At 44.5% G+C, this 16,446-nt stretch overlaps 1 protein-coding gene and 1 long non-coding RNA gene across 2 annotated transcripts; both read left to right on the plus strand.

Moving 5' to 3' along the window:
- The first annotated feature begins 6,761 nt into the window (after positions 1-6,761).
- LOC118696293 (uncharacterized) lies at positions 6,762-7,775 on the plus strand. The gene is made up of 2 exons (XR_004981641.1): positions 6,762-6,840; positions 7,718-7,775. It is a non-coding gene; the product is annotated as an uncharacterized LOC118696293 (long non-coding RNA).
- Positions 7,776-11,432: 3,657 nt separating this feature from the next.
- SIKE1 (suppressor of IKBKE 1) lies at positions 11,433-16,129 on the plus strand. The gene is made up of 5 exons (XM_036398543.2): positions 11,433-11,735; positions 11,854-11,959; positions 12,226-12,368; positions 14,252-14,365; positions 14,778-16,129. Exons 1-5 carry the CDS (start codon positions 11,577-11,579, stop codon positions 14,856-14,858), a joined length of 603 nt encoding a protein of 200 aa, XP_036254436.1. The 5' UTR covers positions 11,433-11,576; the 3' UTR covers positions 14,859-16,129.
- Positions 16,130-16,446: the final 317 nt, after the last annotated feature.

The raw sequence follows: 16,446 nt of genomic DNA on the forward strand, positions 1-16,446 counted from the left end.
GATAAAAGAATTACACTGATCCAGTCTAATAAAAGCAGTATATTGGGAGTATGAAGTACCAAATGGAAGTAGATTTTCCTTAGGCAAAGTTTCCTCAGCTTAGGTATTTTATGAGAAAGGATTCAGCCCTTCTTACTGATTTTTATGGCTAATAACAGTAACCAGTTGCACCTCCAAAATTTCCAGCTTAGGCTGAGGCTTTGTAAGCTGAAATTTTAAATTAAAAGAATTAAGAGGATGTTAGAACAGTGGGAATAGTAAATCCAGTTGTTGTCTGAAGAATGCTCTACTGTCTTAGAATGAGACGTACATAAACATAACGAGTTTCATTTTCTGACATTTGAGAATTTAGCATTGACAACCTTGCTCTGATCAAACAAAGCATTGGGATTTTAAAGCAAAAAGGAGAAAAAAGAGAAGAGAATAAGATATATAAGGAAGGAACTTCATTTCCTAGGTCAGGCAAGTTTTGATTATTTATGAGTGACTGTGAGAGTTGTTTTTTCCAACCTTTGCCTCCTCCCTGGTGAGTGAGGCAGCAGCAGGGAGGCCTCCTCCAAACTGCAGCAGTTCCTGGGATTCCATGATCCATATGCTGCTCTCCCCAAGGCCCTGTGGCCATCCCAAACCCCTCACACCTCATGGGACACTTCCCCAAACCACACAGACACTCATTAACCTTATCCAGGCAAGGGAATTCTGCACGTGCCCAGCACGGTGAAGCTCCTGACAGAAGGTACCAGACATGCCCAGGTGTAATGTCCAAAACAGTAACTGGAACAAAGCTGAAGTAAAAATGGAGCAATGGGTTTGGATGCTTGGGGCAGTTGAAGCCATGCCATTCCCAAAACAAAATGTTTTGTGCCCCTTTTTTCTGTGTGTTCCCAATATAACCACGTTATATTCTGTTATATTCCCATATAACCGTTATGTTCTGTTATATTCCCATATAACCATAATATGTTTGTGCACGAGCGCTTTAAAAGGAAGCAGAAATCTTAATATGTTCCCAGAGAGGATGCATAAAGGTCTTTAGACTAAAAAGTGGGAACAAAAGATGAATTTTTTAATCATTTATTTTGTAGCATCCCAAGCAGTAACACACTGGGAGCCTTGAGCCCTGAGTCACACAGACTGAGCTAACAGAAAATGCCACCTGTGTAAAGCACACGCTGTTCCTGCTTCTCCTTCTGCTACTGGGCCAAATCCTTTCTCATTTTCACATGTGAAGTCCTGAGCAGGTGAGGGGAATGGTGTTTTTTGGAAAAGGTGACCTACACTCAAGGTGGCTTAAGCACGTTTGAAAATGTTGTGCTTTTGCAGGCTTCATTTTGCCAGTGCTCATCTTCTGAACTACAAACGTTCAGTATAAACTAGAATGTGCTGATTCAAGGGCTTGGTTACCCATCTCATGCAGAAATTTAGTTCTTAGTCCCAGCTGAAAGACTTGACAATTTATCAAAAATGGGATCCACTAAAGAAAAGAAAACAAAAAACCATTGATTGATAAAAGTAAAGTAGAACCATAAATAGAATGTACACGTCCAGACTAGAATCTGAACTGGACATCTATTTATTTCTATTTATGGTGAAAGATGTGGGGTTTATCATTTTTATTGCTATAAAACCCCATATCATAAAGCAACATATCATCAACTTATCAAATTTATTGGGATACAAAACATCCTTCATGGAGCAGAGCTACAGGGAGCCCTTTCAGAGATCGGTACTGACAGTGCTTGAGCTGCTATCGTAAATATTTTGACAGTTGAGTCACGGGGAAATTTCTTGTTTACAGGGAATTTTAGGAACTCGAGCTGAAGGTCTTCACCATCTATTTAGCACACCTTGGGGCACGTTAGTGGTCACGTAGTGGAACTCAGAGCACGTTTCAGGCTCAGGTTTAATCGCTGCACTTTGCTTGCAGCTGGAAGGCAAAGCTTATATTTTTTTAATTTGTGAAAATTTAAACAGAAAACTAAAAAAAAAAAAGTAACTGAGCATAATCAGTGCCAAGTAGGTGTGATGCCAGTTAATCTATTCAATTTCACTCAAGCAATTCAGTAATCACTGCTTAATTACAGAATGATTTTGCAGGGGAAATTTTAGGATCACTTGATTGATCCTGTATGCAGCTTACACACATTATTAAAGATTTTTCTGTTCCTCCTGGTTTAAATGTGCGAAGAAGCTCCCCAAAGCTGCTCTTTGAAGAAATTCCACGTTTCTTCTTATTAAATGTGTTCCTTCCTGGTTGTTATATTCCTTATAATACTCATAATAGGAACTTATTATATTCTTATATGTATATAATTATTATATTCCATATAATAACAATAATAGGAACTTATTATATTCTTTTATATATATACTTGTTGTATTCCATATAATAACAATAATAGGAACTTGGCTTATTTCACCAATGGACTGCATTGCAATTATCTTGCAATTTTCCTTTGGAATTGTTATTCCATGAATAATTATTTCAAAAGCATAATTTTTATACATTCTAAAATAAGAGGTTAGAGGTTATTTGAAATTCACATTTTTCTGGGTACTTTTGGGAACGGAAACAGATAAACGACTTTAAAAGTTGTTTTTCTTCACTCTGTGTGTCAAATGAAGTATTGTTGGAACAAACCCTTGGCAGTAGAATACCATATTTAAAAGTGCATGCTTGCTGGTTTCGTTTAGTCAGATGCTTAAACAGAAAGAAAAAGGAGGTAAGAAGAAAAAAGGAGGTAAAGAAGAAAAAAGCGCAGCACCTGGAATATTTTCACATGGCAAACTGGTGAAGAGCTTGAGCAGCAATTTCTACCTGAGAGCATGCAGAGAAGGCAGTGAAATACTCACAGTGCTTGCAGGGAGCTCCTCTCCGGGCACAGCTCCTCTCCCAGCCGGTCCCAGCTCTGCTGCAGCTGCAGCCCACAGGCCTTTGCCTTCCCCTATTTATCAGTTTGTGTGCACAGCCCGGGCTCCAGACACTCGGCAGAGCCACGCCGCGGCTCCGAGACACCAACTTCCCACACAGCTCCTCTGGGGTCGGAGCAAGGGCAGCTGCAAACCCACATAAATCACAGCACAACTGGGTCATCAGGGACAGAGGCCATGGGGACCCTCACGTCACTGCTTCCCAGAGCCCTGCCTGCCCAGCACTCACATTCTGCTCTCCTGCTAGAATTCTAAATTCTCCCTTTTTCATTGCTTCTGAGTGCCTGCCCAGCACTCACATTCTGCTTTCTTGCTAGAATTCTAAATTCTCCCATTTTGGTTGTCTCTGAGTGCCCACCCAGCACTCACATTCTGCTTCTCTGCTAGAATTCTAAATTCTCCCATTTTGGTTGCCTCTGAGTGCCCACCCAGCATTCAGATTCTGCTTTCTTGCTAGAATTCTAAATTCTCCCTTTTTGGTTGCTTCTGAGTGCCCACCCAGCATTCAGATTCTGCTTTCTTGCTAGAATTCTAAATTCTCCCATTTTGGTTGCCTCTGAGTGCCCACCCAGCATTCAGATTCTGCTCTCCTGCTAGAATTCTAAATTCTCCCATTTTGGTTGCTTCACATTGACATCTCGGGGTGCTGATGGAAAATGTTCAATTCCTAAATGGGGAAAATATTGCAGTAGTATTATTTGGAGATTTTTACGTGATATAATAATTTAATTTGGAAAGTCTGGATGGGGCCAGGACCTCCAAACACCAAACACTTACCTTGTTCTCTGTGTTCTCATCCAGACACTTCTCTGGCTCACTCTCAATTCATTGGCAACCTCAGTGAACTTCAGTTCACATTGCCATTAACTCAGCAAAATTTCATTCTTAAACCCCCAAGTATTTCCTTTATTGGTAACTTCTAATAAATTAATATTGCAATTTGGTGTTTGCACTGTTTCCTAGGTAGATGTGACCTTTTGCATAGGGAATTTTCTTGTTAGGCATCATGTTGTTCCAGTGCTCCCAGCAGGTTGCAGGAGGAGCTCACCTGCCTTCTGTGGAACATCAGTTCTCCATTCACCTCAGGAAAAACTGCTTCTGTTGGATACTGCATGGACTTAGATGGGAAAAGGAAAATAGCATTTCCTGTGGGGTGACTTCCAGCAAAGTCACTTAAAATACTCTTTTGGGACAGTAGGTTTTCATGGATAAATGGCCACCACCCTTCAAGGGAGGGACACATTTCTGTTCCATGGGCTCCAGAGAAGAGCTGCCCTAAGGCTGCTTATTTCCATGTGCCATTTATGACTGTCTGTGGAGTGGAATGGTTGAGTCTTTCAAGAACAAACAGCATTGACTAATAAACGTTATTTGAGCACATGATGGGGTTTTCTAAGTTTTCAGATGTCCTGCATTGATCACGTGTGGTGATGGGAAGCTGCAACACAGTGATTATGCAGCAGAAATGAACATAATGATGTTCTAAGCTTAATTATGCTCAGCACTTGTCTTTCTGGTAAAAGCAGCCTCATACAGAAACTTGTCAATTTGTCAAAAAAATTTCAGTAGTAAGACTGAAATTTTACAATTGATATAACAGATATTTTTTCCACAGAAGTATCTCTTTCACAATATCCCATTGACTTTTTCATCCAGCCTTTCTCATGAAAGTTTGAAAAACAAGCAGAGATTTGTGAAATACTGTGGTTAGCTTTTAAATGCTACTGACTTTTATTTTTAGCATTTTTTTTTCTGATAGAAGGCACCTTACTGATAAGCTGTTCAAATTAGCTGTAGGATGTGGATATTTAGAGCCTGTTGACTTCAGGGGACTTAACCCTGAAGCCCAGGTTTTTAAAAAGCATCAAATCTCTGTTCTATTCAGTTTATAAAGCCTGATGGATTCAGAGTAAATTCGGTTTCTAAAATCAGTATATAAATAAGTTTACAAAATAACTATATCAAAGTTGTAGTAGAAATGAATTGCTATATTTAAGTACTAGCCCAAGGTTAATTAACTCCCACACTGTAGTAATGAAGCTCTTTTGCATAATCATGAAGTGATTCAGACCAGGTGACTGGCTAAATACATACATTTATGTAAATACAGATATTTACATTATTTTAATAAATCACTGCTCCTATTCAAAGCTTAGCATGACAAAAATGAGAGACTTGAGGGCACACTTGAGTCACCTAAAATACTGCTGCAAAGAAGAGGAAAATAAACTCTTTTCCATGCTTGTAAATAATCAAAACCCAGAAAGGTTATTTAGGAGTAAGGAAGATTTAAATTACAAACTAGAGAAAGCAATTACTGTGGTAAAAATAGCACTGGAGCAAGTTCCTTGTACAATCTTCTCCACTGGCTGTTTTGAAGATCAGTTTGGGCAACCGGATTGAACTCAAGAAATGTTTTCTCTGAGTTGCTTTGGTTTGTAAAGAGGACTTTTTGGAAAGGACTTTGGAAAGCTCTCTTCCAGCTCTGTTTTCTGTTATTTTCCTATACATACATCAAGTCTGTAAAACACTGCTGAAGTCTCTGGTCAGAAACATGCCCAGAGCCACTTCAGTGGCAAAGGAAATAATATCAGACTCCAAGCTTGCTTTGCTAGCAGTGAGTAAACAAAGTGTCCCTCATAGATAGGGCCTGAAAGTTGGAGCTGAAGAGTTCCTGCCATGAGCCAACATCCAGAAGTGGCACTGAAGTGGGGAATAAGGGACACACACATGTTTTCCATAGAAAATGAGCAGCTCTGGTGCCAGCAGCCTGACCTGGGCACTGCTGCAGCACTTGTGCAGCCTCACTGCAAACTGGGAGCTCTGGGCAGCCAAACCCCCGTGGAGATTGGGCAGCTGGGTCTGATGGGTGAGGAAGAGCTTCCCTGGGTCCCTGCCTACTGAGGAAATCTGTGTTCAAGGCCAGCACAGTTCTTTGTTCATCTGGACTGGAGGTTCTGGATGTCCATGACTCTCTTGGTAACTGAATAGTTAAAGGAAATCACATCCACTCCAGCTGGATCTTCTCTACATAAATGACCCGTTTGGCTTGATCTGCTATTGGATTGTTTACGTAACTTCAGTAATTAACCACTATCAGGCTCATTAATGAAACATAAACCACCTCTCCTGCTCATTTATAAAGCATTTGTCAAACAAAACTCAAACAAAGGGCAGAATCTCAGCAAAGCAGCAGCCCTCCAAGAGCTACTGAGCCCTGACTGCAAGGCACAGCAGTGACTTTGTTGTTGTTTTTCAGTAGAACTGAAGCAGAAGTGATGGCATTGTCTATTGCTCTTGGCTAACTTCTCCCCAAGCCATCTGAGATCTGTCACATGAGGGCAAGGATGCCTGGACAACTATTTTGGCCATTTCAGTACAAAATACTGATGTTCCAGCTCATTACTGTAAATCATTAAATGATGAAAGCAAGAGTCAAATACTAAATGATTAAAGCCCTCAGAAAACTAATTGCTAATTACAGTAATTGTTGTTCTATGTGAGTTAAAGGTTATATTAAAACAATGATTATTTTATTACAGGATTAGATCTTTCCTGTTGGTAAACTGTTCAGAGCATTATTACAGAAAGCTGAGTATTAACAATACAGATCATGCATCAAAATGATCTGACCTAATCTTTACCTATTTTTGTGTCAGAGAAATAAAATGGTTCAGAGGCATAAAATACACTGGGAGACACATCCATGCCAAAAGTTTTGTGATCCAAGACCTTGGATTTCCTTTCCAATTTATTGAGGAATTCATGAAAAAGGCACAAGTTTTCTGTTTCCCCTCTCTTCTATTACTTATAGATCTTCCAAAGGCTCAGGAATGCTGACACTGTTGGGATTGCTCTTCATGGGTGTGGATGAACCTCAGTCCTGGGTGAGAAGCAGCACAAAGCCTTGTGAGTACTGATTGTGCCTGTTGGTGTTACCTTGCACAGTGAACAGCTCCCATTTAGCACTGCAGGGAAGATCTTTGGTGTGAGATAATAGAAATACTCTTTGTTTTGCATCAAATGTGTCAGACAAATCTTCACGATCAAATTGGGTGAGAAGATGGAAGTTCTTGTTAAATTCTGAAATGCTTTCGTGGGATTAAATCATGAAATAGCAGAACAATTTTGGTCTTTTTAAGACTGATTTTTTTCTTAATCATGAAGTCATTGGATAGTTTCACCTTGCATTTTCTTACATGCTTGTAAGGCCAATCTTGAAGAATTGAACATCATGTCAAACTTCAGTCCAAGAGCCAGACTGCCTTAAACTCACCTGAAAGTCCCAGGATGGCCCACAAAATGTTACTGTTTCTCCTGTTTTTTTCCTAAACTTAATCTGCAGTGCCTGAATGCAGAGTAGATACAATAAGCCCCTCCATTCAACCTTCACAAAGTTCCTGGGTACCCTGACACCTCCCCCTTTCAGTACCCTCTGCCAAATCTGCTTCCCCTTGGCTGGAAGACCAAGATTTGTTGATAAAATGCTCCAGCGAGGCACAAGGTGGAATAAAGCAAAGCTATCAATTAAATTTGATTACAATCCCAAGAGTTGGTCGTTCATAGAGAATACTCATAACTACAGGCACTGCAGGACTTTGTAGGTACAGCAAAGGGAAGCCAAGAGCTCATTTCCATAAAGCAGATCTTGACACTGTGTTAAGCATTACAAAATAATTATTGTGGAATGCCTTGCTCAGCATTTTATCAGCAGCGGTCTTGCTGCTGAGACTGAATTAACTGGATGTGTCCATTTATCAATGATAATGTTTTTCCTTTTTTCCAGCCTGGATTCCATCTTGAGGACATTTGTTTTAACAGTAGAAAGAATATTAGACTCATAAGTGTGAGTGCTGTGGTGCAGTGGGTGACTCCTCAAGATTTATCAAAGCAAGATAATTAGGATGAACAATAAGACTGAGTTCCTTGGTAATAACTTTTGTCACAGGACAACTTTGCACTATGCCACGCTAATCCACCTTGAAGTATGGGCTGGGAAAGGCAAGAGGAGGATTCCCTTGGGCTCCTGGCCTGTGAGTCTCTGTGCTAAACTTTTGTTGAAGGCAATACCAGTGAAATTGTGACAGTAGCTGAGAGCTGTCTTAACACTACCACTTAATTTGAACAGCAAGCAGTCAGAAAGTGTTGGGGTGTGTGGTGTGAGAGGGGACTGGTTTGCTTTCTAAACAGCTGTAGCTGCTGGAATAGTTGGGGTTTGAAGGAAGGATTTATGACAATTGTCATGTTCCATTTTTAAAAAGCTCGTGCCCAGCTGCATCACCATGTGAGACTTGTGCTTTCAGACACTCAGCCACAATGTTTCTACCTGTGCTGACTGCACTTAAAATTAATATAACTTTACTGAAAATCCAAGAAGTATCCTAGAAATTTGCCCTTTATTCTTTTCTCTATTTCCAATATCTAGATGTCACTCCATCTGTCACAGATCTTTCCATTTGATACCGGTCTGTTCACAGAATCCCAGGATGGTTTGGGTGTGAAGGGACCTTAAATATCATCTTGTTCCACCCCCTGCCATGGGCAGAGACCTTTCACTGTCCCAGGCTGCTCCAAGCCCTGTCCAGCCTGGCCTTGGACACTTCCAGGGATGCAGGGGCAGCCCCAGCTGCTCTGGGCACCTGTGCCAGGGCCTGCCCACCCTCACAGGGAGGAATTCCTTCCATATATATCACTTGAATTTCTGCTCTTTCAGCCTGAACCCATTTTCCCTTGCCCTGTCCCTGCAGTTCCTGATGAGGGGTCCCTCTCCAGCTTCCCTGCAGCCCCTTCAAACCCTGGAAAGGGCTGTGGGGTCTCCACACAACTTTCTCTTCTCCAGGCTGAACAGCCCGAGATCTCTCAGCCTGTAACCACAGGGGAGGTGCTCCTGTGCCCTGAGAAATTGAGTTCACTTTTTGTCCATCTAGATTTCTTTTCTTTGTGATTTTCTTACTGTTAGCAAGAGTCTGCTCAGCTGTACTCAGAACTGTTTTTATCCCACCACAGAAATACTGTTTCTGATTTTCCAAAGATGGCCTGGAAGCAGTTTGGGCTCTACAGCAGCATTGCTGCTCTGAGTGTCCCAGTACTCTGCTATCCAGCCTTCACTTCTGCCACAACAACCCCATGTTCTGTTTGACAAAATACAGCCATGTGGTTAAGAGTTATTAAAAGCATTAAAACATTAACCTCTTGTAACCCCATTTTTCACTTTGTACACACACATAAGTGTTTAATCGAATTGAAGTTAAACACTAAAAAGTTTGAGAGGCCAAATTTATACATTCTATTTAGTTTACACAGAATTGCTGTGATAAGCCAAAGGAATTACAAGGCACCCCTCCTCAGAAAAGCTCATCTGTTGATTTGTTTAAGCTCTGTTGCTACACACTCGAAGTTTTGGTGGTGAGCATTCCCAGCATCTAAACCAAGGAGTTTTGTCCTGCTGGGATCCTCTCTGTGTCCTGGCGCCACAGGAACTCACTCTGCTGTCCCTTGGAGCTGGAGAAATTATTCTGTGTCCAGATCTGCTGGAGAGGGGCTGAGATGGGCTCAGGGCAGTGTGGCAGTGGTGTCATAGACTCTCATCTCCCTCCTCCTGGAATTTTATTCCCAGAAGCCAGAATGCCCCAGAGGAAACGACCTGATCCTGAAATGACAGTCTGGTACAGCAGTGCTGCCCTCACCCACCCCTGCTTGTCCCTGTGGGCAGGGAAGGCCAGGATGGCACCTCTGACACCAGGGGGAAGTGAGTGCTAAATCAGAATTATAAACACAAGAGCACAACAGGCAGCTCAGACACATCCTGGTGCAGCTCCTGTGGGGCCGAAACGATCCTTCAGACTGCCCAGATCATGGGTTCCTTCAGCTGATTTCCTATGGATGTGAACTGGAATTCCCAGTGCCCCATCTCCAAATGGCTCACTGAGGGCCTGAATTCAGTGGAACCTCAGGGACTGCAAATTGGTTTCACAGAAATCCCTGTGTTGGATAAAGTGAAAAAGGGACAGATGGCTCTGGCACACAGAGCTCGTTCCCTGGAGCTGTGTCAGGCCAGCTCTGGGAAATGGGTGCTCTGGGAGAGGCTTTGGAGGCAGGCACAGAGCTGGGAATGGGAGCAGAGGGAGGCAGCAGCAGGTGCTGAGCTGCACACGAGGGGTCATGTGAGGATGTGGGAGTGGGACAGGGGAAACCAGTCCTGGCCATGGCTTAGGGATGATGTGTCCATTTTGGGACGGGACCCAACTGTCCCAACCTTTACCCAACTTGTTCCATAGCCAGGATGGTCCACACAGTAATATTTGTCAGTTTTCCAAGTGTTCATGACTTGCCTATTAGGAAAAAGGAATTCTGATAAACTGTCCTAACTTTCTAGTATTCTCTAATAAGATGAAAAATAGGAAAGGACCAGAAGGTGAAATATGCTATAAACCATGGTCTGGGCTTTTATTTCCAAACTAGCGGAAGGATTACATTTCCCAAATTTGCAGAATAGCTCTCATACTTTACTAATTAATCTGATTCTGATGAAATATTCCAACTGCAGCTGCTTGCCCTGTTCTCTTTTGCATTGTGTGCATGTTTTGAGATTGTTGCTTTTATAAAATTAATCTCATTCAGCACTTCTGCACCCGGCTTGATTATCTCTGGGATCATAAAGAACCTTCATCTGATAAAGCATCCTGGAGTTTTCTCATGTGTCTGTGTGAATAGGAATTTAAATTCAAAAGATGATTCAAATCAAAGGCAGTCCTGCTAAAATATTATTGTTGAAATCACTGTTAATGAAGTCAATGCTATTGAACAAAACTTTGTGGCACAAAGCCTCAAGGACACGCCGGATCACCAACAGTAGCTTCAGTTAGCAAATAAGAATCAAAGCAGCGAGTCAGCATTGCACAGCTTGTTATTTTGAGTGGCGGATGTTTACTGTTGGAAGGGACAAACAGCAGGATCAGATAAGACGGGAGCCCCGCAGATACCAGCCGGGATTGATCGCGCTGGGAGGGAGCAGCCGCAGAGATAAGCGGGACCCGGGGTCAGGGCCGCCGGGCCTCCGCAAACAGCCCGTGCCGAGCAGCGGCCGCTCGGAGCCGGCCTTGTCCCGGGCTCCCCCGACCGCGCCGGGGCTCTCGGGGCACGGGGGGGCTCGGACACGCGGGACCGCGGCGTGGGCGGCTCGTGGGAGGGAGCGCATCCACCGGGGCAGGCACGCCGTGTGCCGGGGGAGCGCGGTGTCCCCTGCTCCAAAACACCCCCAAACACCCCAAACTCAGCCAAAGCCCGAGGGCTGCGAGCATCCCCGGGAACGGCGGGGGCACTCCCGGTGTTGGCCCCGCCCCCAGACCGCCCAACCGGCGTGCTGGCCCCGCCCCTCCCGCTCTGGCCCCGCCCCCCGGCCGGGCCGTGGCGCTCTGGCGCCGCCAGGCGAGCCCGTGGTGGATCGGCGGGCTCGCGCCGGCTCGCGCCTGCGCACTGGCGGCGCCGTGGCCGCAGGCGGAAGCGGCGTTGCCGGCCCCGCGGGTTCGCGTCCGCCCGCGCCCGGCGGCGGGGCCGGAGCGGGGCCAGAACGGCTGAGGGGCGAGAGCGGCGGCGGGGCCGCGAGGGACATGGGCCCGCCGCGGGGCTGAGCAGCGCCGCCCGCCATGAGCTGCACCATCGATAAGATCCTGACGGACGCGCGGACGCTGCTGGAGAGGCTGAAGGAGCACGACACGGCGGCCGAGTCGCTCATCGACCAGTCGGCCGTGCTGCACCGGCGCGTGGCCGCCATGCGGGAGGCGGGCGCGGGCTGCGCCGACCAGGTGAGCGCGGCCGGACCCACCCCCGCGTCTCGGCAGGGCCCGGGCGGGGCGGCCGGAACGACCCCCGCGTCTCGGTAGGCCCGAGGCGGCCGGACCGACCCCCGCGTTTCCTCGGCAGGGCCCAGGACCCGCGGCGGAGCGGCCCGACCCGTCCCGGCTGCGGCCGCACGTGGTGCTGGCACAGGAGAACACGCAGATCCGCGACCTGCAGCAGGAGAACCGGGGTGAGCGGGGGCCGGGGCGGATCCTGGCGGGTGCTGATGGGCAGAGGGGCCCCGGGGGATGTTGGGCGCGAAGCGGGGCTGTCCCGGCGGGAGGGTCCCGTGGAGGAGAGCAGAGTCGCTGGATGCCCCGGGGGGTGGTGGCTCAGGGAGTCTCCTCGGCCGAGGGCATCCGGGGGGCGGTGGGGCAGCGCCGGTCCCGCAGCCGGTACCCAGCGAGCGCCTCGGGGCTCCTGCTGTGGCCCTGCCTGATGTGCTGTGCTCTGCAGAGCTGTGGGTCTCGCTGGAGGAGCACCAGGACGCGCTGGAGCTCATCATGAGCAAGTACAGGAAGCAGATGTTGCAGCTGCTGGAAGGGAGGAAACGTGAAGAGGCAGAACCAGTCTTGAAAGTCCATCAGGCGAATTCTGGGGTAAGGTGAGATGGGGACAGTAGAGTGCTCAAGACCCCTGTCCCCTGCTCGCTGTCACTCAATCTTTGTTTCCATTCCTGCAATGCCTGTGCTCCAAAGTACATTTTCTCCCAGTCTTGACTCTCTTTGCTGGTATTTTCTCCTCTGTTCCTTTCAGAGCACACAGGTTGTAACTGCTGTCCCAGAGGACACTGAAAGGCACAACCCCTTCACAGCCCAGGTGGAGGCTTTTTCTTTCAACCAGGTGGTGATTTTCCTGGCTTAAGTTTAATGTGCCTGATCCTCTGTAGTAAAATCAGATATCTGAGTTGTTATAATTCATTAGCTGTAACAAAGGGGAAAAACCCTCCTAAACTCTGTGAGCTGTATATGTTTAGTTCTTAAGAGATTTCACTCCCTAGTGTTCTTAAATCCAGATACTGTGTGGAGTGGCCTGAAGTGTCCCTTTGTGCACACTGGGCTCAGTGACTTCAGAACTCTGAGATGTGGCTGCTGATAACTGCTGCCTGTTTCATATTTATGTATTGAGTAACAATAGAATAACGTTAAGTTTTCATTTAAAACTTAGGAATTGTGTTAGGCATTTTTTAAAATGTATTTTTATCTCATTAGAGAGCAGCAGGTTGGTTCAACCCAGTGACATCTCATATCTTTTTCATTGAAACTGGAGCCAGGCCAACTCTTCTCATGTGTTTGTGTGCACTGATATGTGGCAATTCACTGCTTCTCTTTTCTGAGTTGCTTAACTCATCTGAAGGTGTAGCTATGTTTGGTTTCCAGTGCCTCCGTGAGTGCAAGAATTGCTGTTTATCAGGGTTTTACATTTGAACAAAACTTGACAATGCAAAGCTGAAAGGGCTCTGCAGGAACCCTTGAAGGGATATCCCTTGATTGTCTCAATTTCTAGGCAAAGTCTTCTGTACTTCAGGTGAAGTCCTTGAGTTTTTTCTCCCCACCATTTGGAGAACAGTAACAGACTGCTAATGTCTTTAAAATAACTATTCTTAGTATAACCATCTTCCTGTTTAGAAAAATAATAGTTTGGAAAAATAATAATCTTTTTTTTCCCAGAAGTCTCTCATGTTCTCCAGCTGTCTTCTGGATGCTCTAATTTATTTACATACTTTCTGAATAATGGAGTTCAAAACTGAATTCTCTGCTCTGTGATAAATTTATCTTCCAGAGGCAGTAGAAAAACTATGGGCACTTAAAGAAACTCCACCCTGTGGCCTGTCATGTTGAGTGATGTATTGCTCTTCTAGCAGGAACTGTTGCTCCATACTGGAATTTGTCAGTGTTTGTTCCATGTGCATTTCTGAGCTGCAGCAAAATGCATTTTCCAGAGGATTTTTGCTGTATCTAGACAGATTCTGTAAAATCTGCCTCAGAAGGCTCTGGTCTTACTTGCTTTAGTTTTGTTGCTGGATGTCCTTCTGAGGTAAGGTTGTTTACTCCAGACTTGAAATCATCTTTGCATTTATTTTTAGTGTCTTAATAAATTCAGTCAGGCTTTTCTAATAAAGCAAAATAAAATTTGCTGCCTACTAATCATGTTCATGTGAACCTGAATTTGCTGTCTCAGACCTTGGCACACTTGAAATTATTTCCCTTTAAATCAGAGTGCCTTATCTTGTTGGCTGCTGTGTCTCTCTTCACTGTTTTCACTGATAAAGGACTGCTGATAAAGGACAATAAGGTGCAAGTTCTTATCTTTAAGTATACAAGGCAGAGAGGCTTTCAAGTGCTTGGGAGAAAATGATTTAAATTCGAAACAGAAAGAGAATCCAAAATCAGAAAAATGGAAGTAAGTGATTTAGAAGGAATAAATAATGACTGTTGCTTTTGCCTGAACTTACTGAATGTATTAATTTTATGTCTTTCAGGAAATTGAAAGTCAAATAGACAGAATATGTGAGATGGGAGAGGTCATGAGAAAAGCTGTTCAAGTGGATGATGAGCAGTTCTTTAAAGTTCAGGAGAAGCTGGCTCAGTTGGAGGTAAGAACAGAGCCAGTTGCTGAAGATAAATCGAGCTTTGGGGGTCTCCAGACTTTCTCTGCATTTTCTGTGTTTGTGTCAAGGACTTAAAACATTAAAAATTTTGTGATGGGGTCATGAAATGCAGAACATAATTGTTTATTTTCAAGTTTTTAATGTTCATATTATTTTTATGTATCTATATATAAATAAATAAAGCCAGAAGAAGATAAGCTTTAAATTATGTGGTTCCCATACTAAGATTACATGGTTCCACTGTACTAATGTTGGCATTACAAACTTTATGTATCTGTGAAGGAGTGGGACTGTTCAAATATTAGCATCTTTTAATTACAAATTAGTATCTTTCTGTGACAGTCCTTTAGTTGTGAATTAGCTCGTTTCTATTTCAGCAATATTGTTGGTTTTGCAGCTTGAAAACAAAGAACTGCGTGAGCTGCTGTTGATCAGCAAGGAGTCCTTCGAGGTGGGGAGAGAAGATCTGCCAGACTGAAGCCAAGGCCACACCAACCTCATCTCCAAGCCTTCAGGGACTGTTATGAAACTACCTGACAAGGATTTGTTGTTCCAGGTGTTTCCTTGTGTATTTGTTTTATCTATAAAGTGTGTGGGCTGTTTTCTCTGCATTTTTCTGAAGTGTTGATGGCAAAACCTTGCACCCTGCTCTGTCTTTGTACCTGCAGCACTCGGATGCTTAGCATTGAAGTATTTGATGTGTCCTCCCTTGTGATGGCTCATTTCCTCACCCTTTGTTATTTTTTATGAGCTTTAGTTAATAATTCCAGCTGTGCAGGTGGCTCTTAAATCCACCTTGTCTGTAGCTAGAGAACATAATGCAGGTTGTGATTTTTGTGCTTGATAAAAAGAACAGGAGATGATTGAGAAACCACAGCGTGAGAGGCAGGGATGTGGTTTGCTCTGGCTGCACAGGGCAGCTGGGCTCTGCAGAGTGAGGGACCCTCAGTGCCTGGCTGGCCTGGCTTTGTCACCTGCCCTGGCTTTGTCACCTGGCCACTGCTGAGGGCAGCTGAGAGAACAGCAGATGCCAGCAGAGCACTTGAAGGAGTCACTCCTATTCAGAGCAAACTTTACCTTGTTTTAGGGGTGAAGATTGGAGTTAACAACACTTCCTGACACATTTTTGAAGGATTAATCTTTTTTGATAGATAGACCTGTCCCAGCCTTCCCAGTGCTCCCAGTTACCAGCCAGCCCTGCTCAGAGCCTGCCAGAGCACAGCACCTGCAGATCAAAGCTCTTTGGCCTCCCACAAATTTGGGTTCAGGCAGAGGGAGCTCAGGTCTGCCTCAAAACCAAACCAAACCACCCTCATGAACAGAATTTTAATGTCACATCACAGGTGAGTCTGGTGTTCCATAGTTCCTGCAGGTCCTGTATTGAGTGGAATTAGAGGTGCAGTGTTGTGGGAGTTTCTCAGTACTGTGGTATTTTTAATGACATTTTTATATAAAGATTTCTGTCCTACCTGTGGTTGAAGGATAATCTTCCAAGAATGGTAAACATCTCATGTCCACTATTAGCTGAAATTTTTAATGGCACTTTTCCCCAAGTGAGACTTTTGATAGATGCAGAAGGTGACTCGTCCCTGTGCTTACTGAGAGACAGTGAACACTGGAGACATGGTGAACATTTGGAATATCCAGCAAGACTGGTAGATATAAGGGGTTTCTGTACAGGAGTGCTCTTGTATACAGTACTTTTCTATTAGAAATTGTTCAGGAGGGAATAAAAAACCCAATGGGAAATACTTTCTCAAGTGTTTTGTGGGTCCTGGGGGAATTCCATGTATTCTGCATATTCCCAAGCCTTTTGCACCTGAGTGAAATACTGCAATGACCAAAAACAAAATGTTGAATTTTCTGGTTTTTAGATTAACATAATCCAGAATGCCTCTGATGCATTTTTATCTTCCCTCTCAGTGTCTGTCGAGTAACATCCCTCCAATTGGGTCCTAGCTGTGCAGCCAGAAAAAAAACCAGAAACTAAATAGCAATTGCTTTGATTGAGTTTATTGTTAATTAACAGCAGGCAAAAATAGGTGAGGGAAGTTCAAATACGTTCA

The sequence above is a fragment of the Molothrus ater genome, chromosome 25 (genome assembly GCF_012460135.2).
Source record: "Molothrus ater isolate BHLD 08-10-18 breed brown headed cowbird chromosome 25, BPBGC_Mater_1.1, whole genome shotgun sequence".
NCBI lineage: Eukaryota > Metazoa > Chordata > Aves > Passeriformes > Icteridae > Molothrus > Molothrus ater.

Bases quoted from the DNA above. Each gene is read 5' to 3' on its own strand.
- SIKE1 (XM_036398543.2), top strand. From the start codon at position 11,577: ATGAGCTGCACCATCGATAAGATCCTGACGGACGCGCGGACGCTGCTG. The intron at 11,960-12,225 runs GTGAGCGGGGGC...TGTGCTCTGCAG, and splicing joins CCTGCAGCAGGAGAACCGGG to AGCTGTGGGTCTCGCTGGAG. The intron at 14,366-14,777 runs GTAAGAACAGAG...TTGGTTTTGCAG, and splicing joins AGAAGCTGGCTCAGTTGGAG to CTTGAAAACAAAGAACTGCG.